This window comes from Augochlora pura, chromosome 3, assembly GCF_028453695.1.
Source record: "Augochlora pura isolate Apur16 chromosome 3, APUR_v2.2.1, whole genome shotgun sequence".
In the NCBI taxonomy this organism is placed as follows: Eukaryota; Metazoa; Arthropoda; class Insecta; order Hymenoptera; family Halictidae; genus Augochlora; species Augochlora pura.
Genome location: NC_135774.1, coordinates 22,499,583 through 22,524,616, shown reverse-complemented (window position 1 = coordinate 22,524,616; position 25,034 = coordinate 22,499,583). Strand labels below are relative to the sequence as shown.

Here is a 25,034-nt window from a genome sequence, read left to right as displayed (position 1 = left end):
AAGGGTTAGGCATCGCGAATTTTGATTGTACAGCAATCGTTACGTTACACGTACGCGGCTCGAATTGCGCAGAATTTATCCGGCGACCATAATCGGCCTGGAAGTGTCTTTCGCCGGTGAAACGGGGCGCCGTTCCGCTTGTACATAATTAGCGCAGGGGTTTCGCGACTACGGGGAACCTTCGGAGCCCTCGTTCGATGCTAATAGTTCCGCACGGTTTCCGATAAGATGCAAATTGAAAGCACGTGAATCGGCCGCTCGAGGTCCCCGTCCCCTCCGCACGTTGTCTATTTTCTTAGCAGATTGAGATAGGATTGTCCGCGGAGAGGCGATAGGCCCGTTCGAACACGTAGAGAGGATCTCCGTTGCACACCTGGAAATACTCGCCGCGATGTTTAGCATTCGCCCGATATTGCCTTCGTCCGACAGATAAGCAGATTTGTCTCCAATATTTATTCCGATAGGCACGCAAACTTCTCTTGCAAACTAAAAATTATATATCGTAATTGGAACGAACTCAAACTAAAAAATAATATATTAATCTAACTGTATTCTGAAAAACATTTCGATTTTACCGCTGTTTTGTATTTTCAGTTGTTAGGGATTTAATAGAAATTTTTGGAAATATAATATAGAACAGTATAATAGAAGATAATAAAATATATGTAACATAATAGAATAAATATATATGATATAATGTATAATATAATAATAAATGTATAATATAATAATAAATATATAATATAATAATAAATATATAATATAATAATAAATATATAATATAATAGAACAGTATTCCCAAGGCTTTGTAACACATTATGTATGTGACACTAATTTTTAACTACCGTACAAAATTCGTTTTTACAAATTTAATTTTGTTGCACACGCGAATTTAAACTTTGTACATTACTTAACCCAATGTATTTAAATGGCCACCTCAGCAGTTAACCCTTTGCACTTGAGTGGCGTCTCTGAGGGACCGCTGCAATTATTACATCACGTTCCAAAATAATATTTCCATTACAAAAGCTTGCATTTAAAAAATCATTAAAAGTGTAACCGTTTTTGTATGAGTTACAAGATTCAATTTCAATTGGACATAACCTCTTTACCTTATAAAATGGAAACGTTATTTTAGAATTACAGTTAAAACGGCTTCGAGTGCAAAGCGTTAATCTTCGACGATTCAATGAAATAAACGGCTGTTACACTGGGAACAACGGAAAGACTAATAAATTGATTAAAATATTGTCAAAATTATCTTTGGAAAAATTCACGTACAAGGCTGAGAATCGCCCGAGGGCAAACGTTTCGATGAAACAGATCACGTCGTGCTTCGCAGGTGTCTAAATAAGCACGGGTTAACGAGCGGTAAAGACATCGTTATCCACATAATTTTCCAGGCAACTTATTACGATATTACGTAATCCGGTGTTTAACGCGCTATTCGGGGATGGGGGAGGGGGCCAGGTTCCTCGATAACAATTCGCGGCGCGTCGAGCCGGCAGAAATTGCCATTATCTTTCGCGCGGCGTTGGTCCCCCCCGGTTTAATTGCCGGCGCGATAAAACGCTTTGCGAGTACACGCTCCCCGCGGAGGAGCCGCAGGAGCAGAGAGCAGGACTGCGACGCCTCGGAGCGGAGGCGAGCGTGTGCGCGCGCGAGAGCAAACAAGCGAGGCGTGTCTCCGTTTCCTCGAGGTCGGTAGAGCCAGCGCCCGCGGATTTACGAGTTTCGCCGTACCCGTGTCTTCTGGAATTGCCGGAATCTCCGAAATTACGGGCAAAACGTAGCGGCAGTTCCGCGTTTAAACGCCCCCCCCCCCCCTTTTCCCGTGGCTTTCCACCTCGAACGCGACGGCGGCCATTCCTCGGAATAAACAGCACGGAAAACAACCCCCTTGTCGCTTACCTTACCGCGGAGCCATTCTTGCGAGCGTCTCGGGGCCACTTCTGCCGCGAAATAAAACGTCGAATCGTTCGCCAGCCTCGCGTCTCGTTGATTTCGAGTAACTTCTGGTCTTCTTAGCGGCGAAGATCAGAGTTTGGCGATTTCTCAAAGCTCGCTGATAACTCTCAGAACTCTTCGAAAACTCTCAGGGCTCGCGCGAAATTAGCAGAATTGTATAGAACTCTTGGATCTCTGCAGAGACACTCCGGACTCTATAAAAACTCTCAGAACTCTCTGGACACTCTCAAAACTCTCAGAATACCCTCAGAACTTTCAGGACTCTCTTAAGACTCTCAGAACTCTCAGAACGCCCTCAGAATTCTCTAAAGACACTTCGAATTCTCTCAAAATTCTCAGAATTCACTCGGAGATCCCTCAAAATAATCTCTCAAAATAATCTCTCAAAATAATCATGGTGGTCGCAATAATTAATCAATTAATCGTTGGCGGAAGGAAGCTGTAATTGCGGTCTTTAATAATTAATTTGTATAAATCAATTAATAATTAATTTATTCTCTTTCCCCACTTGCTATAAAATTATTATTGACTACTATAATTATAAATTTGTCAGTTAATCGTAATGCAAACAAGTAATCATAGCATGATTAATGATTACCCTGTATAGACCAGCAATCGTATGTTTTAATTGCTTCAGTTATTCATGTACTCGTGACGACTTGATTGCTCAGTAATCACAATATACTCAGTAATATAAACATGATTTCACCGTGGTCGTAATCGTCAATGATTAATCAGATTAGTTCTTGCCGAACACTGATGGAGATGCTATTCGAAATCCGTAACTTTGCAAATTATTATTAGTATTTAATTTAATTCGTTTAATGTAAACGAGAGTCAGACACTCTTCTCATTTTTCTACAAAAGTTCAATATTATAGAAATTGAACGTTTAATTCGATCTAGACGTTGAGTTATCGTTTCCAACAATGTTATTATTATTTCACGCATTTATTAATTCTGAAAAAATTTAATTAATTTAAGAATATTGTCCTACTGTTATTTACTCGTTACGATTATTAAACAAGAAACTGCATTTCTACTCGTCTTTTGTTTCTTAAAATTAACACGTTCCATGCCACGTGTACCACCAATGGTGCATGCTTACATGTTTATTTAGATCGTTAAGAAGATAGCTTACAATCAATTTAGAAGTAAAGAATTAATTTCCACCACAAGAATGAGTCGTAATGAGTCCGTTTCATTGTTATATATACGATAATTAACCTTTTAGATACGGCAGGATTTTGCGCAAATAAAGTTTTTTGTAACTAAATTACGATTTTCTCTTAATATATATTTTTTCCGGATATCTATATATAGTACTAATAACATATATTCTTTTCTTAATATATTGTATATACACACTTTCACTTTAATTGTTTGCTTTAATAAATAATAAAACAATTGAGTAAAGCACGAGCCATTCGCGAAAGCCACTATAGTGGCGCGTAGTATCTAAAAGGTTAATAACTATATGTAATGTATCAACTTATAGTAAAATATCGCGTAGCCAGTGCGAGGAGTCGAGTAAAAACAGCTCGGCACGGAACGTGTTAATATAGACAAATTTTATTTTGCATAAACATCCGCAGTCTAGTCATCGTACACGTCACTACAGTCATTAGACTTCCAAACTTCTTGCGTCACGAAAAATCGAATTCGATCGACCGAACACGGTGAGAAACAACAGGCAAAGTAGGTTCGAAAGGGAAATTCTCTCGCAGCTCCGTAATCGGGAACACCGCGCGAGCGCATCAAATTCGCGGTCTGGTAATCGATCAAAATTCATTTTCGTCCGTATCCTCGCCGCAGGATGTTATTCATCTTTGGAAACATCCTGTACACATCCACCTCTCTACCCGATGCGCTTACGTACACGCGGCCGAAACAATGGGAAGCATAATTCAACTAGCTGGGTTTCCTATCAAAGTAAAAAACGAACGATCCTTTCGCAAGGCGCGCGCGTTTCGCGTTTCCCGTGGACGCTTGCGTTTGACAGATTTTCTCATGAGAAATGGGGGGGGGGAGCTGCTTTGCCATTTTAGCCATGCAGTTTCCTCCTTCGCTTCATTAGAACAAGAAAACGAAGCCAGATGTTGCAAACAGCCTTGCGTCGCCTTTGGCATAAACGGAACGTAAATCCCGAACGAAATGAACACCTCCGGTGAGAAACATTTGTCTGGTTTTCTAATCTATTCGACTCTCGCGAAGGGTACGATCTCTTTCTTGCTTCGTTCAGATCGCGAAATGCTTTTCAAGACATATTTTTTGCGAGTGCAACAGAATTTGCCGATTGCATGAAATTAAACCTTCCGCTCCGACGAGCGTATATATACGCCCTTAAAAAATGATCATTTACATACGAGGAGCGTGTATACTATGCATGAGACACTTTTGTTAATTAACAAATCAGTTGACTATAATATTGAAAAAAATAAATTATGATTACAAACTTTTATATTTTAGAAAGCAAAACGATATTACTAAATATAATAAATATCATTGTAAAATTTAGAGAACAAGAAACGTCTTCTATGTACTTTATAGCCTCAGTGTCAACTACTCAGCAATGCGCTCCGTAGCGAAAGGGTTAAAATAAAGATTGCTAAGCTGAAGTAGAAATGAAATCAGCGCTAACCACTTCGCACTTCATAGACAACGAGACGCGCTTACTGTACGCGTTCGCGCATTTACGGTCACAAAAGTGCACAACCGTCTGAAATAACTGTCCGATTGTTTCCAACTGATTAAAATTGCAAAGAACATGAATTTTCATGGAACTCCGGCTTACCGCGATCGAGTTTTATTTTCCATAACGCGGCGTGCTCCTAAGCGAACCGATCGTTACAAAGCGTAACGTTTCGCCTGGAATTGTTTCGTACAGGATCGTCGCAGTCACGAGCAAATCAATTTCCAGCACAATAGGTTAATGTTCCATGGAGCAGGTGAATTAATAAGACGGCGGAATCCGCGACTTCTCGGCCGTTCCCGATAAGTCCTCGGACTCGTTAGCAACCGCCGCCGGCTAATTTCATTCTTCGTTAATCACGGTCTTGATTAGAATACAGTGCGCACTTAGTACATGTCGGCGGTGCTTATAAGACGGAATTACGCAATAATTGCATAAAATCGCGGATGCCAATTTTCCGTGGAACCGCGGCGCCGGTTTTCCCGTAGCCGGCCATTATATTTCCAGGCGTATGCGCATCGAAAACGGCGCATTGTTCTGTGTTGCACGTGAACGTGCACGCGACCCGGTGCATGCGTGCATCATTAACGCGCGTGCGTAACTGTACGTTCTCCTGCGCAGGCTGCGCGTACACGCGCACGCATACAGCCGGTCCCATAAGTATTCGTACCCTCGTTGCTTGTAAGAGAAATCTGTCGAGATCAAGGGATCCATGTTAAATTTTGCGATAAACTTTTTATTATCTTATTTAATATTTTTGGATGTGACGGGAGAGGAAAGGTTTGGAGAAAGCCTATTACAGAACTAGAATTAACAAATGTACAACAAACTGTAAAGCACGGCGGAGGGTTCGTGATGGTGTGGGGCTGTATGGCGACATCCGTAGTGGGCGAACTTGTCTTTATCGATGGAATTTTGGATAAGATAAAGTATAAAAATATACTCGAAGGAAATCTGCACTCGAGTGCGATTAAGCTTGGTCTGGAAGATGACTACTATTTTCAACGCGACAACGACCCGGAGCATACTACTCGGATTGTTCGCGAGTGGATACTTTACCACGTTCCCCATTTTTTACATACACCTCCTCAGAGTTCAGATACAAATTCTATAGAAAATTTATGGTCGGAAATAGATAAAAGACTACACGAGCATGGAATTTTCAATAAACAAATGCTAAGAAACAAAATTTTGGAAGTTTGGAATAGTATTGAACCAAATATCGCATTAGAACTGGTAGAAAGTATGCCAAATCGATTTAACTAATTTATTAATATAATTTTCTAAATACTAGAAAATTAATATAAAGTAAAAAAGCTACTCCAACATGCGATTTTTTGACAATATCTACACTGGCACGAATACTTTTGTGGACTGTTATTACATACTACGAGGAGTAAAATCAATATATTGTTGTTATTAGTCAATCAATTTTGTTGTAATTTGGTATAAATAAACTTTATACATGTATTAATTTATAATAAAAAGTTTATTGCAAAATCTTACATGCAAAACAAATTTCTCTTATAAGCAACGAGGGTACGAATACTTATGGGACCGACTGTATGTACAGGGTGATACAGACACATGGACACCTATGCTTCGCAAGTTTCGAGCACCGTTCGGTCCTTGAAATACTTCTTCCTCGGAGGGATATTTACGGTGCGATTATAATTTACAGAAAATTTTCACCCGGCGCTTTAACATTTTTCGTCAAACAGCCGGCCGGGAGAGAGCCTCGAATCGTTTAAATCGGGGTTGCGTGTCATTAAAATAAACTTTCACGCAAACGATTGTTCGCTGGTTCGGCTGTTTCGCGCGTCGACGCGTGCACCGGAGACGGATTTCATTGTGCGCGCGCCAGAATCGCGGTTGAATCGCATTTTAAATCGTATTTTTGGAAAGGGTGGAAAATCGAAAACACTTGTCGGATGAAATATTATATTTAGTATAGTCGATGCGTGCTTAACGGTTTAAACGTCAAAGCAGCGACGTTATTTTACTCGATGAAAATTGCAAAAAATCTTGTCATAATATTTGTTCAAAAGGAGAACAAATCCGTCGATTTAATTCTGTAGAGATGTATATTTATAATGTCACTAATCGTAAATTGAAAAGTTCTTAACACGTTATTAAATTTCTCGTGCTCATTTAACTCTTTGGTGGGATTAAAAATGTCCCACCTTTTTGATGTATAATAATGCATGATGGAATTATTTAAGTCTCGTTCTACAAATTCAGTCTCATTCTACAAATTCAATTGAATTATCATTTATTTATGTTTTCATATGCTTTCAATAAAAAGATACCAATTTTGTTTAATTAAAAACGCGACAGAATTTCTACGCCACATCGGTCTATTTATTTCGTAAAATCCTGTGCCTCAAAGAGTTAAAAACTACAAAACTGTTAAAATTCGTCATAGAAAAAATTGTCAACGACTTTTATTATCACTATTATCGCTATTACTATTATTAGAGAAATTAAAAAGACTTTTGACGCTAAACAAATGAAAAAAATAGATAAAATTGTTGGGAATGGAAATCGATGTCCAATCGATACCGTTCGCGACCTGTTTTCCATTCGCCATTGGCTAGGAGGACAATATATCCGCGGATAACCGATCGCGGCGATCGAAAGTAGCTACGACATAGGAAACGGTTCCTTTCAGTCCCCGCGTAGAATCGTTACGCAAGAGGAACTTCGGCCCGGATAAAACGGAAGTGCGAAAGGAAGCCGCAGCTACGCCGTCATGAGCATATTTCCTATCCTCCGAGGACGTGACTCTGGCCCCCCTTCCATTCCTCCTGTCAGATCCAGCTTTATGCTCTTCGAATGCGAAAGAAAATATTGCTGGCTGCCGCAGAATTCGCCGTTCAACCTTGTTCGAGAAAACCGACCGTATATCGTGTACCGTGCCGTTTCTATAAGACTTATTTCCGCGAAGATTTTTATGGACATTCGGTTCACATTTCAGGAGGTGTTTTATATTTTTAGCATGGTCTTCGGACTCGCATCATTTTGCTTCGTGTGAAATAAAAATTAACCCTTTGCGCTCGAGTGATGACTCTGAGGCAACACTGAAATTATTATATCACGTTCCAAAATAATTTTTATGCTAACAAAGTTTAGATTTCAAAAATTGTTAAAACTGTAAAACTGTCGGTATGAGTCACAAGAATCAATTTCATACGTATGAAATACCAACTTTGATCACGTGAAATGGAGATACTGTAAGCTAGAAAAATTATTTCAGATTTATAATCAAAATGGCTTCGAGTGCAAAGGGTTAACAAACTCTGTTTTATATTTTTAGCATGGTCGTCGGACTCGCATCATTTTGTTTCATATGAAATAAAAATTAAAAAGTCTGTTCTCTTTTTATTATTTTATATCTAGAGCCTGCAAAGAAAATCGAGAAAACGCGTTTGAAGATTTTGCTGAAAATTTCATCGGCTCGGATAAAAAAGTTTAAAAAACGTGAGTTTTTTATTTTTCATTCTCATTGTCGCGATAGAGGGAACAATATTTCTCCGAGAAGAATCTTTTCCATTTTAATCGATTCAAATGGGCGCACTTCCCTGCCTAAATATTTTCCACCTTGTGTAACCTGTTAGCCGGCGAGGGTTTAAAGGGTAAGGACAGGGGGGTTTAAGATTCCAGAAGAACCCTCCAAGGCACCGCCGGCCCGGAATTAAACGTGGCAAGAATGGTGGTTTCGATCGAAGGCCAAGGGTCATGTAATTCGAAGGGCCGTGTCCTCCCCTCGATAATAAGGGTCGGAAAGCGCCGTCTTAGATAAATGTTAGCTCCGGTGACCTGACGAAACCATCCCCCATTTAAATGTCTGACCTTAACTTGTTGCTGCGGAGCTAATCGAGCCGTGCATATCCCTTGAATATTTTTAACGCTTTAGCTATAAAGCTGACGTCTATTAATAACATCGTCGCAGCTAAAAGAAACTTGACAATTTTCTTTACGGATAATAATCTTGAAAAAAACTTGTTGTGTAACATTTAATATTACGGTTAAAATTGATATCGTCGTTGATTAATTTAATAACAATCTTTCGACTATGGAAGTTTAATTTGATTAACAATCGAAGATCGGGAAGACTGGAATAATTTTCTTGTAAATAATGATTGAAAAATTGTAGATAAAATTGACATGATCGTTCAATAATATATTTAAAAAAATCTATCGATTATCTGATTCGAATTTTGATTTTGATAATAATCATTCACTAGGCGAACAAATTTTATGTAAGCTGAATAAAAACGTAAAATCAGTAGGAACACCGGAGTGTCCATTTTGATTTCTGAAGATGAGACGATTTATAAAGAGGATTTCCATTAAAGCAATTGGAAGGCACCTATATAATTGATTTTAAATAGCTCCTTGATCGACGACATTCAGAAACCCAGATTCTACGATCCCTCGCGTGCTGTGGAATTAAATGCTTTGATTCTTCTGTAAAACGATAAAGAATGACACAGGTACGAGCGTCGCAAGAATGTTTTTCATTAAGCGTTTCAGAGCCCGCATTCGACGCATTTTTGAACGGTCGGTTGTTATGCGCAAACCTCGTTAATTTGAATTTATTTAGCCTTTACGGAAAGCGAACTAGTTATAGGGGTACCTGTATGGAATTCGTGGAAAACGGTCGTCACACGTGTTCATTGAGCGCAGGTAAGATTGATCGATACCCAGACCAAGATCTTTCATTTCCGAAGACCACGTTTAACTCGATGTTTCTACATTCAACATTCATCTGCAATTAATGCGATATTTTGTTCCTTATTTATACAGTGTTCTTTTACGTTCTATGGTTATTTATCACATTCAATTTGAAATAGAAAAATTTATTATTATATCAGAAATAATTTTTATATCGAATTTTCAATCGACAGAGTATTCTCAGCATTTCAATTGCAAATTGAGGCTTAAAAATTATGCTATAAATTATTAATTACACTGTTATACTATTAGTCACATGTAAAAACAATTTGCCTTTGAGACATTTTTTTAGACACACGATTTACGAGAAAAATTAAGGTGAAAGCGTTAAATACATATTGCATTTTGTATATTGCTCAGAAATTAGATCGTCTCGTTTGTTTAGAACACAATTGCAATATTAAATTATAAAATTAAAAATGTTGTGTTATTTTTATTTTATAATTTAATATTGCAATTGTGTTTTAAACAAACGAGACGTTAGTTATTGTTATTGGCAAACTTTAAAAATGTTGTGTTATTTTTAAAGTTTGCCGATAACAATAACTATTCTTACATCATGGAACAGGATCCCACAATTACCCTCGATTCGTTCTCTTGGCAATGAACCGACCGAGACAAAAGCCCGCGCGAAAACCGGCCAAAATTCTTCGCGCAATTAATTCCGTCTGTTGACGTCACACCGCCATCGCTCCTGTCATGGGACGAGAAACGCGTCGCGAGTCCCATGGAAACACGATATTTCTACCGTTGTAACTTCGATCCCTGTAACACGAAGTGGCAAACCAAAACAAGCCTCGGCCGTCACGGTGCCGCAGCCCGTAGCCGCTTTGCATTGTCAGTTGCAACTGCAATCTCGCGTTCGCAGAATTGTCTCAGCTACCTGGATCCCAATTTCGTTGGATCGATGCGGAGATAAGACATATTGGGTTTGGGGAATAAGTTCGTAGCGTTTTTTATAGTTTCTTTTATTTTGCAACGATTTGTTGCTGTTTAAGAAAGTGTATAATATTCATTCGACAGAGCTGTTTCTGCTCCACAAAACTGTGTTAATAGTTATTACATTAAATTAATCCATTATTTACTATTTATTATTTTTTTTTATTACGTGAAAGTAATAAATTTCGCGAGACGCTTATCCACTTAGTATTGTTGTAACGAAGCACGGAGTTCATCGACCCAATTTCCAAAGAACGAAGGATGTTTAGGTTTGGAGATAAGCGTTGGCAATATGGGGGAGACGCTAACCTAAACACATAGGACGAGAGGAATTGGAACCACGGCAGAAAGAGTTTGATCGTCGGCTGAAGCAGAGCCATACTGAACAATTTAGAGAAACGACTACACATATATTTAACAATAATTTTTATAGTTTTATCATTTTAATATATATATAACATTGTTTATTTTAAATTTTGTTGAATCCTTAATTTTCGTGATTTCCTTGTGAAAGGTGTTCCTTTTATATTCGTCCTTATTGTTTCAGGCAAATAACATTGAATATTTATTAATTTTTAACTAAGTATGATGGTAGTATAGAGTCTATTGATGAACATTGGCGTTCGTATCTGTGTCGAGTCACACTCGACATAGGATCGCTAAGGGTTAATAATGTCAAAATTATTTTGGTAATGATATAACAATTTTCATTGGCGCCACTCGAGTGCTAAGGGTTAATACAAATATTTCTTACTTTATTCGTTGCAAAAGCAACGACGAAGATCGCGAAGACGTTAAAAATGGTAACGGACAAGAATCAGGAACGTCGTCGAGAGTTACAGCCAGTCCCATGAGTATTCGTACCCTCATTGCTTATAACAAAAATCTGTCGAAATCAAGGGACGCGTGTAAGATTTTGCAATAAACTTTTTATTATGAATGAACACATGTATAAAATTCATTTAAAAATCTTACACGCGTCCCTTGATTTCAACGAATTTCTCTTACAAGCAACGAGGGTGCGAATGCTTACGGGACTGACTGTATGTTATTTTTCACTGGCGTCATACTTACTCGTCGCATCGACGTATCGCCCGGTAGTTCCGAGGCTTTATATCGCGGAAAGCAGGCAGCGACGACACGGTGAAACTGCGAGAATTTATGATTGGCCCGGGCGATACGGAAATATGTAAATAGAGTCGTAGAAACAACCTTCCTGGGTAAAATATGGCGGGGTGATTCTGCGTTGAAAACGGTCCAAATGGCAACGCCCGTGATCATGAATAATGCAGACCCGTAGGAGGAGTGCACACGGAGATATCTGACGTAAGTAGAATTTCGAGTTCCTGAAATTCACCCCGGTTGCACACGGAATTCACACCTACCGACTTAAACTTGATTAAACGAAGCGAGACAAACAACTCTTAACGCGAGGTGAAACACTCGTCGGAACACGGTCGAAATACAGCTTCGCGTTGAACAATGGTGTCCCGGATATAATGTTTCCTTCGACGAATAAACAACGTTCATTTTCTGCGGACTTTTCCGACGTTTACGCGATCCGCTCGTTTCTTCGTTCGTGAAACGATCCCGTATTATTATAATTTTCTCAGAAGGAATATTCTAATTGGAGCGAAACATATTTTTCCGTCGTTTTAAACAACCTGCATCAATGAGAAATGTAACATTTATGCAGAATACCTGTAAACAGTAAATACGTGATATTTATATAACAATACATATTATTAATTATTTAATAACAACAACGATAATAATAATTATTTAATAGCAATAATGACAGTGATAATAATATTAAAAATAATAATGTTCTGCTATGGTTTAACCCTTTGCACTAAGAAATTTTTCACTGGCCATCTACCAGCATAGATGCAACAGTATATAACATATTTATTATTGAACAAATAAGCGATGTTATAAAGAGGATATAGAATGGTAGAACATTGTAAATAATTACCCTGTTTAAGTGAAATTTGATAAAAGATTATATCGACGCAGATTTTGCGAAACAAAAATTGTGAACTGTCGAAAGCAGCGTAATTATCGACAGTTTTTTGTTACAAGCAAAATTGGTAACTAGATCGGAAAAGATCGCAGCAATTCATCGTAGAAGAAAATTAAATTGTGCTTAACCCCTTCTCGTCGAGACCGATTTGTTTCCGACGAAGATTGCGTAACAGGAGAAGCAGGTGAACAGCGGATACAGGATATAAAATGAATGGATGCTCGGGTTGTAAATTCGTTGTAATCGTAAAAGATATTGGATTAACTACAGAAAAACATTAGCGAATTTTAGGGTTAATGTGCGCTGCGTTGAAACGACCGGAGATCTCAAAATTGCTTTTCTCCCGATTCCTGTGGCATACAAATCCGCTACGAATACGTTTTCTGTTGCTAATGATGTAATAATTATAAAATAATAATTCTGTACACGTTGATGTAAAATAACCATTTAGGATATCACATGCGTGTACAAATGATGAATTAAAAAGTAAATAGCATCTTTGACCAGATCGCTTTCACGAGGTTCGCATTAATTCGTGCATCAAGGGGTTTAATTACCTCGTTCCCTCATTTTATGCAATGTTAAACTCGCGTTTGCGCGAATGTTCTTCAAAAGTGTAACCTTTACGGTGAAATTGTAATTCTTTATGTTGCTCTAAAAAATATGCTGAATATTATAAAGTTAAAACGTAAAAGATGATAAATTTGTGAAGAACCTCGAGAAAACGATATTGTATTTCCCTTAATAATTTAAATAGACCGAGCTATTTGTAAGAGAAACTGAACAATTTTCCACTTTATATCAAACCAATAAACAACTTATTGGATCATGGATTAATTATTATTATTTTAGACTAAATGAAAATGATTATTAGAAAACTATGCTAAAAATCTATTTCTAAAATAGAGGCAGACATACTATACTTTTGAAACAAAGAAGAGAGCAAAAGATTCTTAGCGATCGTTGATCAACCAATTAGGGTAGCACCGTTTACTGTGACATGACCAAGTACCGTGCCTTTGGTTTATTTTCATAATTACCATTACGTTTATCGACTAAAACACACTAAATCGTTTTATTCTTTTACATTGTCTATGCTTTAATAAAAGCATTTAATATACCCGATTTAACGACACAATGTTAATTATACCTAAAAACGAACCAAAGGTATAACAATTGGTCATCAATCGACTCCACTACCCTACTCTTCGATCAGCGAAACAACCGTCTGGTGATCCACACCAGCTTCCGGCAGCATCGAAAAATCCCTGGTCAAGCTCTCCATCCCGATTCAGCCGAAACTAGCCGGTCGAAAACCGTTTCCTCCCTGTTTCGGTGGTGGAAACACATCCTCGTCGAACCAACGCACACACACACACACACACAAACAGACACGTGTGTGTACGTGTACGCGCGTCGCGATCGCCAAGGGGTGGTGGGGGTGTGTCGGCGCGAGGGAGGGCAGCAGCCGAAAAGAGTAAAAAGGATAAAGAAAAAGAGAGTAATCGCGTCTAGGCAGGATCAATGCTCGTGCAGTCGGCGACCAGTTCGAATTTCCAACCCCGCGCGCCTCTCCGGGTTCGAGAGAAGGCAGCACAGCACGGTCCACTCCGGCCTCCCCGCGTTGGCGCACGGGGTGGCCCGGTGTGTCGGTGGCCAGGTAAGGGGCAGCTGTCCACCAGGTGCCAGTCGCCCCTCCACGCGACACCGCTGTCGCTGGCGCGGACCTGGTGGGGCTGGAACCGAGCCGATTGGTCGGTGGCTCGCGCGCGGCTCCGGCGATACTCTGCCGCTCGGCCGAGGAGCAGTCAGTCAGTCCCTGGCCGGTCGAGGGGCACGTAGGCGCTCCGTACACGCTTCGTACACGCGCGTGTTCCCTTGCTCGCGTATCTCGTGTCTCTCGTCTTCGTGTCACGCGATCACTTCACCAAAAAGAACCACCCACGACAACGAGAACAATCAAGTCTGACGTAATCGAGTGTGTGCAGAGAGAAGTCGAGCGGCTCTCTCGGCTCAACGAAAAACCAACCCCCTCCCCACGTAGGAACAACGGTCCGCGCGGCTCTACGACAGTGTGCTTCCATGTGCCATCAGTGAATCAGCCGGTGTTACCGAGAGACGGGAAGAAGGTCTTGTTCGGAATTTAATTTCGCCTTCCGCCCCCGCTTCGCCCCCCTCTTCCCCCCTCTAACTCGCCGTAGCTCCAGCTATCGGTCTCTCTCGCTCGTATTCCGTGCCCGTCCGACCCCCGGATTTCTGCGGCTGCTCTCGTCACCTCGAGAGCACCACGGCTACATTTATGGGGGTGTCCGGAGAGTGCGCGGTCAAGGGCAGCAAAAGCCACCCCTGTCACTGCTGCACTCGCGTCGTTAGCCCCGCCGGCGCAAGCCTGCAACAACAGCAGCAGCACCACCATCACCACCACCATCACCATCATCATCACAACGAGGCGCACTTCGCGCACCACCACCACAATCATCACCACCTCCCCAACGGAAAGAATAACCCGGCCGTAGGCGAGGTGCAACAGCAGAACAACAACGCCGACAGCAACATACTAGCGCCCCTTCGCAACAAGATGAAGGTGCTCAAGAAGCTGAAACGCAAGATGGGTCTAGGTGAGCCACACCCCCGCACGTTATTTCTCTCTGTTTCGACCCTTGTCCCGCGTTAGCCGACGATTCTAGCCGGTGCTCGCCGGGACTCGCCGGGGCTCCGCGCGAGCCTTTCGGGAGGGGAGGTGGGGAAAAAACGATGTGCTCGTTCTTTTCGGTTGCTGCCCGAAACGGATTACGAAACCGAGACTCGCGTCCCTCCGCTCCCGGCGCTAATTTTCGAAGACCTCGAGGGTGCCTTTTTGTTCGAAACTCTATGCTCGCTCCAGCGATCTCTCGAGGGCTGCTGCTTCAGTCTCGGAAGGGTTGGGGAACGTAATCTGGGTGAAAGTCTACGACGATGTCCCTTCGGAAGTATCGAAGTTTCCTTTTTAGCAATGTCTGATAATTTCAGTTGATCGCGTGTTCGAATAACTAGATAGTTTTCAGCCGGATACAACTAACCCCGGAATAATATTACAACGCGAGACTTAGTAACTTTTCCGAACGAATTATTTGCATGCAATTCGGAAACCTGAGAGTGGCTAACCAATCGCTCCGGCTAGATTTATTTCTGCGTTAGCTCCATTACGTAAAAACCTTTGAAAACCTAATCGTTCGTATTATTTAATCATTGTTAAAACGAGGGGTGGCTAGCTACCCTTAGACGATACAACAACCACGGCGTCTACCTGCAAAGATTTATAGATTTATTTAAGCAGCAACTGCTACTCCATTGCGTGCGACAGTTAATCAGTTCTGGAAACGAATTGTTCGTATTATTTTGCAATTGACGAAACGGGGGGGTGGCCATTGGATCGATGAGCCAGCAATTCGCGTTTCCTTTGAGCACGAAAGGCCAGTCTTCCCATAGACGATTACCCGTTTAAACTCGTAGACCACTTTGTGTCACGAGCGGCCGCTGACATAACACGCGCATTGAAGTCACCTTTGAAATTAAGCTGCCAGTAATTTCTTTATGGAACCGGTCTTGGCTGGTTCGACAACGGACACAAGGGTTGGCCGCCGTCATCGGCCGCTTTGTCGCACGGGGAAGTACCGTGCAGTTACAAATTAGGCGGACGTTAGGGTGGCTCTTGTTCGCTCTCAATGAAAATTATCATTCAAAATTATTTTTATGACACTCGTCAGGACAGCAGAATTGATAAAAAGAATAATCTATGAAATTTGATCTTAGCACACATTTTTTAAGTCTTTGCTGACGGAAGGTAAACGAAACACGCTTTTCAGTCTTTAAAATCGACGCAGAATATTGCTGATCTCTTTGACTGGTTTTTTATTTTTTATGGGGTTCAATATACAATGAGATATTATTAATTAGACTGCGGATTTTTATGAAAATTAAAAACTGTCTACATGGGTTGCCAAGCATATGGGAGCCATATGTAATTCTTCTCACTTCTTAAATAATTTTAACGAGTCCAAAACACCAGCGAATAAAATAAAATAGCGAATACGCCAACGTTCGCTATTTTATATTTCACCGTTACATTATCGTTAGAAATATTTTATATGATATATAAAATACCTAACCAGATTTTCAAACATTATGCAACATATATTTTCAAGTAATCAATGATTTAGAAAATATTCAACAGCATCAGTTTTACGGGTATTTAACGAATCCCTCTAACGTTCGAATCTCAAATTCGGGTGGCTGCGTAAAAAAGAAAAAAGGATCCAGAAGTCGAAAATAAGAGCCACCCCGGCGACATACGCACCGTGTTCGGTGTTGTAACACTACCGCTGCAACGTTCGTGGCTCTCACGCGTGTAACGTTTCGTGTGTAGGTGCGCCCGGCGACAACGCCGCCGCCGCCGCCGGTGCGCCGGTGCATCGTGCTGAAAGACTGCACCGAGACGATTTTTGCATCGACGGGTTTTTCGTCGCTCGGGCTGGATTACCGGCCCCGCGGAAATGAATATTTACGGGCCGATCGAAAAGTCCGACGCCCGCCGCCGGCTGCACCGACCAGATGAGTTCGCGGGACGCACCTGGTGCATGCAAAATATTCCTCCACTTTGTTTAGCAACATTTGCGGAACAGTCGCAATCAAAGATCTTGAACCGTTGATTGTGGAATCCAAAAATAGACGCGGCGAAGGCTTTCTTTCTTTTTGCAATTCGATGCAACGAATTTATGTTGCGCTTGCAGCGTGGAAAAGAAAAGAAAGAATGCATTAAATCGATTTTTCAAATGGAAATGAAGAAATTGTTCATTTCCATGCAAATTTCAAAGCAAGAATTAATTTAACATTGATCATTGCAATGCAGATACTCGTGCTAATTCTTATAATAATGCGTCATTTTACTAAAAATAGAATTACACAAAAGTTACCCGATTCAACTAAAAGATTCTCCATTCTAAAAACGAAAGATAAAAATCTATACATAATTCCATAAAGACTCGTCGATCGCTTCTGTCGCAATCGCTGGATATTTTCATTGTTTTATCGACCTTTTTTTATTTTTAGCACGCGAGATATTTTTCTTTTTAAAGTCATGCAGCTGCACAGACATTGACTTCTACACACAGAGAGAGAGAGAGAGAGAGAGAGAGAGAGCGAGAGAGAGAGGACAGACAGCTTGCTAGCGTCTAGAAGCAGACTTTCTCTTTTCTTCGTCCAAGTTTGAATGAAAATGAATCGACTCGATTACAAAATTGTAGGCGCAGGTCGGAAAGAGGCCTCCGTTGCGAGATTAACCCTTTGCACTCGAAGCCATTTTAAGATCAGACCCAAAAATTGCTATTTTTGCCAGCTGTGATATAGCACTTGGTATAATTTGCTATACGAGATTGGTATTTAATAATGTCAATATTATTTCGTTAATTATATAACAATTTTCATTGGCGCTTCAGAGGCGCCGCTCGCGTGCAAAGGGTTAAACGTACGCGTCTCCCCGTTCGGAAACATCGCGAGCGGATTCGTGAAAAGTATGACGGCCCCGTTTCGCCGGCGCCTCTTCAAAGGCTTGATAACCTCGAGATAACATCACGGTTCTGCCTCCGGTAAATTAGAATCTGTCTCCAGGTAGCTTTGTCGGGGCTCGATCGCCTCGTTACTTCGTCGACGCGCACCGTTTTCCGCCGGTTTTTACGATGTTTGATCTTCTCTTTTCGGCGGGCATTCTTTATTCGCCTCTTGCCACCGGTAACTGAGTTATGCGAGCCAGCAAAGGGAGCATCCACGGAACGGGCGAAGATATATTGTAACGCTTGATATCACTCGGTTTTTGAAATCTTTGGATCTTGGAGAGAATTTCTCTTCTGCTATGATCACACATCGTCGCTAACAATCAGAAATTCTATTTATTCGCGATGAAAATAGGCGTAGAGATGAAGAATTTGAGAATTTAATATTCGTTATTTGATTGTTGATTTATGTTATTATATCAATAATTTTCGAAATTGGAATTTTGATAGAATTTTTATGTCAACACAGTTCTTTTTGTAGCGAATGTCAACAGCTGAGGATTTCTTGAAAAATCGTTCGAAGGATTAATGATATTTAATATAATATGTATTAAATATCATATAATTAATATAATATATATTATACAATATATTAAATTATGTAATATATATAATATTTATTTTTTAATGACGATAATTCAACAGATTCTTTGTATAATTACAAGGTAACAGCTTTTTCTGAAATTGTTATTTAAAACGAAGTTATCGGGCTCTATTTACGTTGGGAAACCTATTGACAGGCTTCCGGTAAACAGTGCGGTAAAATGCGAGTAAATGTCGCGCGGTAACCGTACATTCGAATCGAACGTTATTCGGCGAACTCGATTTCGAAACGAGCTCGAATCGCGTTCATTGTTCGGCTACCGTGAGGGAAATAATTGAATTCGTCCCTTAAAACACGTATTTAAAGGCACGCGTAATGGCGGCGCGGGGTTGCGCGGAGGCGTAGCCCCGGCGTGATCGTTAAAAGCGCGCCGCTTCTTTTTATTTTTAATCGCAGTTTTCCCACGTAGCCTCGAAGTGAAAGGTTCTCGGGAGATAAAATAAAAACAGCCGATGACGCGGCAGGTGGCATAAACGCGCGCGCGTTGCCTAGACGCTAAAGCACGCCTGGCTACGAGGCGAGCTCTAACGCGTTTCGAACCTAATATTGCATTACGTCTGAAACGCGTATCACAAATATCGATTCGTTTTGTGTTAGGTGAATTTCTTTCAATTCGCTCGGAACCCAAATATCGGAGCTTTAAGTCCAAGACGTCTAATATGATTTTCAATTGTTCTGCAAGATAGATTTAACTGTTTTGCAATCTCTCGCACAGTTATACGACGAATCGATTCAATTATTGCTTTCATTTTGTCATCATCAGCTTCGGAAGGTCGACCAGAATGTTGGTCATCTTTCAATGATAAATCTCCGGGACGAAATTTTTTGAACCAATTCTGACACGTGCGTTCTGTTAAACAATCAACACCATAAACTTCGCGTATCTCTTTCGGAGCCTCGACCGCTTTCTTGTCTTTATGGAAATAAAAAAGTAAAATGTGTCGAAAATACTGCTTTTCGCACTCCGTATTAAAACTGACCGTAAACTAACGGTTGTAAATAAAATTACATGGAATTTGTTTCTAAAGCAACCTAGAGGTGTTGACTACCAAATCTGAAAAGAGAAAAATTCTAACATTGACAAAAAAAATAACGAAACAAACATAACGCTATCTACTGGTGCAAACCGAAATTACTTTCTTGCTGACCCAATGCAACCGTCGTCGTCGTCGTCGTCTCTCCTTTCGAGGCCCCCTCGCAGGCACCGATTTTCCCCGATGAAGAATCTCCGCGATGCAAAACGGCGACTACTGTCCCCGTTTCCACGATACCTTGTCCCAATTCGATTCACGGCACGCCGATGCAGGGAATTATGAATTCGGATGTCGAAAAGGAAGAGACGCTGAATATTCCTTTGAATAGAGGAGCGGCCGCTTCCCGTGAATGGAGGTATATTCTTAGCGTCCTCTACGATCCACTTTCGATTCTCGAGGACGTTAACGATTGTCGGTTATTTCCGTAAAATCCGATAACCTATATACTAGCTCGCTGGAAAATATCTGCTCCCTGATGAGAGAGAAAGGATAATTTCATTCGCCGGCTGAAATTGAAATCAGATTGTTCCCGTTTGTCCATCGGTGTCAAGGGTCCTGGCACGGAAAGAGGCAAGGAAAATCCTGATATTTTTCTTGTTGACATCCTTGTTATTATTTTCGCTCTTTTAATCGCTCGTCGAAGCTGCAAATGGGACTCCTTCGAACTCGTTAAAGTGCTTTTTAAATCAAATGACCGGCGTTTTGTTTTAAAATTTTAGGAACCTTGGAGATACTTTTATTATTGGAGCACATTTTATGATAGAAATTCTAAAACATCTAGATGAATTTAATCTACTCATAGAATAACCTTAGAACCCCTTCTATATCTCATCATAAGCAACATTGTGGGCGATTAAAAATAAAATCTTAACAATTAAGATATTACTCGTAATTTCTAAAATATAAAATTGTTTCTTGTTTCTCAGTTTCTTAGTATTCATTTATACGTTTGCAGATAAAAATTAACGCCTTGCACTATGATAACAAGTACGAGTCGTGGTAAAGATTTCTATTAAGAATATTATTAATTTATTTCAAATCGGAGCCATATTTAATTCTTCTATCATCAAAGTATAGAAACGAAAATAAATAAAGCCAAATACAAGAAATAGGAGTTGTTTAATTCTATTAAAGAAAGTATCAAGTACGAATAAATGCTAATTAACACAGCACGAAAGGAATCATAGCGCAAGGGGTTAAAAATGTTGCGGGGACGTTCCAGGGTTAACGTTTCAAAGACGAATGCCGCCACGTTAATCCGCGGTTGCAAAATTTCAAAGTAGGAACGATCGTCGCGGAAGATGTTGTTACCTCGGTGTCGATAAAAACCGCGACGAGCGATAAAAGGGTTGACAACTGTACGCCCGAAGGTTGACGGTCGATTCTCGGCGACACCTGCCAGCCGATCGGTTCTTATCGCGCCACCTTGAAACCCACCACCCTTTCACTCGCGGCAGAACTTTCTCAGTCATCCTCGATATTAATATTCCATTACGTCGTTCCGCTTCCGTTCCGCGGCAGAAACAGGACTTTCGGGACAATGGAAGTAGGCCAGAAGTAAAGTACCGGCACACAGAGACCAGGAGTCGTCATTTCCTCCCGTTATTTTCGCGCATCCCCTTCGCTCCCTCCCCCCCTCATTTCCGGCGCACAACGGGCGCAGATATCGCGCTTATCCGCAACTCTGTCACGGGGGTGGATTTGTATCGTCGCGGGGGTTGACATCGTTGACCGACTTTTCTCTGAATGGATGATTTGCCGGCTGGAGACAGTCAGTCAGCCAAAGAGTTCGAGAGAACCTCTCTCTCTTTTCGCGTCTCGCTCCTTTCCTCTCCGCAACCCTTTCTCTCACTCTCTTTCTCGCTATCTCCCTTTCTTTCTCTCTCTCTCTCTCTCTCTCTCTCTCTCTCTCTCTCTCTCTCTCATCTGTCTATCTCTCTTCGTCGTTTCCCGTGCACCCCCGTTCTCATCAGATGTCCGTTGTTCCCGGCCACGTGACGAGCCTTTTCCTAAGAACGTACCCCATTGTCAGCGACAGCTTTCTCGCGAAGTGGAAACCTCCCCCCGGCTCTCTTTTTTTTCTCCCTCTCGGCCGACTTTTGTCTTCCGCCGGCCGCTCTCTCCGTCCCGCGTCGGAGCCCCCCACCCCGCCGCCCGTCCACCCCAGCGCCGCCTATCTTTCACGAATTTTTAGACGCGACAATGCACCGGCGCGGACAAAGAGCAACGGAGAGAGTCTGGGTCGTGGCCGATTATTCGAAAAATCTCCGCGCGCTCGCAACCCCCGACGTTTCGAATTTTCTAGGTCGTCGCGAGTGGGGAGTGGGGGGAGGAGTCGCTGTTTTTCGCGGGGTGGGCCGGTCCGTTCGCGTTCTTTATTCCCGGTTCGCGATTTGCGGGGTGATCGCGTGGCCAGCCGGAAACCGAAAGCTCCTGGTTTTTTGTAATTGTTGGCGGAACGAATTCCTGTTACGTTCGTTGGTGTCTTCGTTTAGCGAAAATTGAGTTTATTTTTGAATTTGTTAGGTTATGTCAGGTTATGAATTCCTGTTACGTTCGTTGGTGTCTTCGTTTAGCGAAAATTAAGGTTATTTTTGAATTTGTTAGACTGGGTATTTGATGCATTCGTTACGGAAATTCTTTTCTACAGGAAAAAAAGAAATGTAGTAATATATCCATGTATATTAATATATGAAATTTTAAAATTTATATATTTACATAGTAATATATGAAATTTTGTCAGAATATAGACTGGTCGTTTATTGTAGTCACGAGCATGACTGCAAGTATTACACAATACTATCGACCAGATCAAATTTTTAGAAAAGGAGTCAATATTTATACAGCACCCGCTTCTTGCAATTAATAAAGAGAATTTTGACTAATAACACGAGAATTTTGGAAGACGCGGAAACGAAAGTGGAAAGTAATGTTAAAAAATGAATCATTGGTTTCGTACGCGTCTAGACTAAAATTGTAACACGATCCTGCGCAAACACATAGCACTCGATAAATTATCAAATGGGTCGAGACACATTCTAATACGACACACAAAGGACTCGTTCTTCTGTTTCTCTACGCGTTTATGGTCTACTTCTAGCGATTGAAATCTAGAACTGTTTTTCTCTCGCTGATCGATTCAGCCTGTACCAGTGTCTCTCAATGGTTCCTTGTTACAAAAATGCTCGAATTTCAACGGAAGAGAATCGAAGTAACCGAGTCAACATTAATCAACATCGAAATGTTCGAAATGTCGATTCTACGATTCATGGGCTCGAAGGTTGAACAATGGCCCTTTTCGAGGCCCGTAGCCCGCGTCATCGGCGAGAATTCCAAAATTTAATGGTGCTCGGATCGAGAGTCGGGTCAAAGGTCGTGGCTGCTCCATTTTTCGTCGTTTTTTCTCTCCCCCCGGTCCTTGGGCCGGCCGTTTTTCGTGTCAACAACTTTTCCACGGAAAGAGAGGTCTCGAGAGACCAACGCGCTGCGCTACGACTCTTTCCGCGTGACACTTTGTGGGAGGCCTTTGAGTCACGTCCCTTTAAATATTTTTCATCGAACACGTGTTCTCGCGGCGGCGCTCTCCCCCCCTCTCTCTCTCGAGTTGTGCTTTCTTTCATTTTTTTTTTCGCAAAAAAGAAAACTGTGTCGTCTTTTTCAGCGCGGGACAAAGGAACAGTTTCGTTTCCTTGCGACGAGAAAGGAAAACAAAAATTCAGTCTCGCGCGAAACCGCCCCTTTTGAACGCGAAATCTGCTTTTAAACTGTTTTCGCAATTTTTGCCGCACGTTTTATGCTCGTATGAAAAAAACGTAGCAACGTGAAACGTGCTATTTTGAAAATAATTACGATATTACGAGAACAGATGCATTCGTATTCGTCTCTAGTCTTTTGAAATTCGGAAATCTTTGTTTGATATAAAGAGCAATCTTATTAAATACCTTCAACACATCAACTACAATTAAAATTGTTTCTTACATCTGCTATGAACAGTTTAATACATTTTTACGAAACTTTTCTCACTGTCCTGGCATATATGTTAGCTCGACGTTCAAGAAGAGAATAACTTCTTCCAATACAAAAATGATTTTACGCTCGTGTACCTAACAGCAGAAAAATTAAACAATAAAAAATTATACAAATTATACAATAATATTTGCAAGTATCTATTTGCAAAAGAGTATTCAAACAGTGAATTAGAACCTAGTATTTAACACAATGACTCCGAATACGAACTCGCCTGGTCTCTAACAAAATGTGAAATTCGCAAAGATACAGGGCGATCTAAAAGTTCACCGTCAAAGAAATACAATTCGCCAATTTATCTTCAGTTCAACATCAACTATAGTTGTTCAAATCAACAGGACGTCATCCCCCGTGGACTTTCACGTCCAGCTTTTACTTTACCGTTCAGCGTCTGCTCGAAAACTTCCATTCGTCGCAAGACGTTAAATCCCCGTTGCGAAAAACAGCTGAAAAACGCCGGCCCCTGTCCGGCGACTTTAATGCCTGCGCAAGAGCGACACGGTTCCATTTGTCTCGGGCATGATCGGCCCCGGTAAACGGCTGCAGTCTCACGGAATTCGTATCGAAGCCGATCATTCTTCTGGGGTAGCAGCTGTGCTCTGCCCAACCCTCGGCTCGGCTTCCTCGCCACCCCTTGTTTCCTCCCCCGGGCAGGATGGTTCTCCTCTTTCTGCCGAAACCGGGGGAACAGCTGACGAGCCGTACGAAATTTTCGTGGTGCCTTTTTACCTGGGGGCATCACGTTGCAGCGAGCTAACGCGAACCTCTGGCTTCCTCCGTCGCGCATCGGCCACGGTCATTATCCGGACAATAAACCCGAGGAACGGCCTCGCTTTCGATCGGCCAGGACGCCGCTCTCCTGGCCGGATGAATGGGATCATCGAAAACGGGAATCGGGAGACTCCTCGGGGAAACCGACAATGTCCTTCGGATCAGGCTAGGATCTTTCGTTTCTTGAAAATTGCGTTGGACGCGTTGAATTGCCGGGATATCTCTCTCGTGGCACAAAGAGAGACGCTGGATTAAAGACGCAGGATCGATTAAGCTGGCGGAGCTTTGTTCTTCCCGTGAAACTGTTACCGCGGCGAGGAGATTAGGAGATCGCGAGACGTGATAGAGCTCTTTGTCAGATAAATAGAAATTCTTAATGAGTTTATTATAATTAAGTTAAAAATTAAATTTAATAAATTGAATGAAAATTTAAATTAGAAATTTATAATAATTAGTGGTTAATTTAGTGCCAGCATCAGCGGTTAAACTATCTCTATAAATTAACTTTTTTTAATTTTAAAGATTGGGATGATAGTTTAAATAAATTTTTAAATTAGGAATATTAAAACGGTGGAATATAAAGTAATATTTTGAATTTAAAAAATAAGGTTTTTGTAATTTTGATAAATTAAGTTAAAGACTAGGATTAGATA

The 25,034-nt window shown here is 41.1% G+C and overlaps 1 protein-coding gene across 2 annotated transcripts in view; it reads left to right on the top strand.

Annotated features, from left to right (window-relative positions):
- Positions 1 to 25,034, top strand: part of Neur (E3 ubiquitin-protein ligase neur) — a 132,455-nt gene that overhangs the window by 46,468 nt on the left and 60,953 nt on the right. The window contains exon 1 of one of the 2 annotated variants that reach the window (XM_078177289.1): positions 14,193 to 14,976. The exons of the other annotated variant lie outside the window; for it this stretch is intronic. Within the exon in view, the coding sequence (XP_078033415.1) occupies positions 14,658 to 14,976 (319 nt within the window). The 5' untranslated portion in view covers positions 14,193 to 14,657. Of the gene's footprint in view, positions 1 to 14,192; positions 14,977 to 25,034 lie in introns of those variants that run through there. 2 annotated transcript variants of the gene reach the window in all.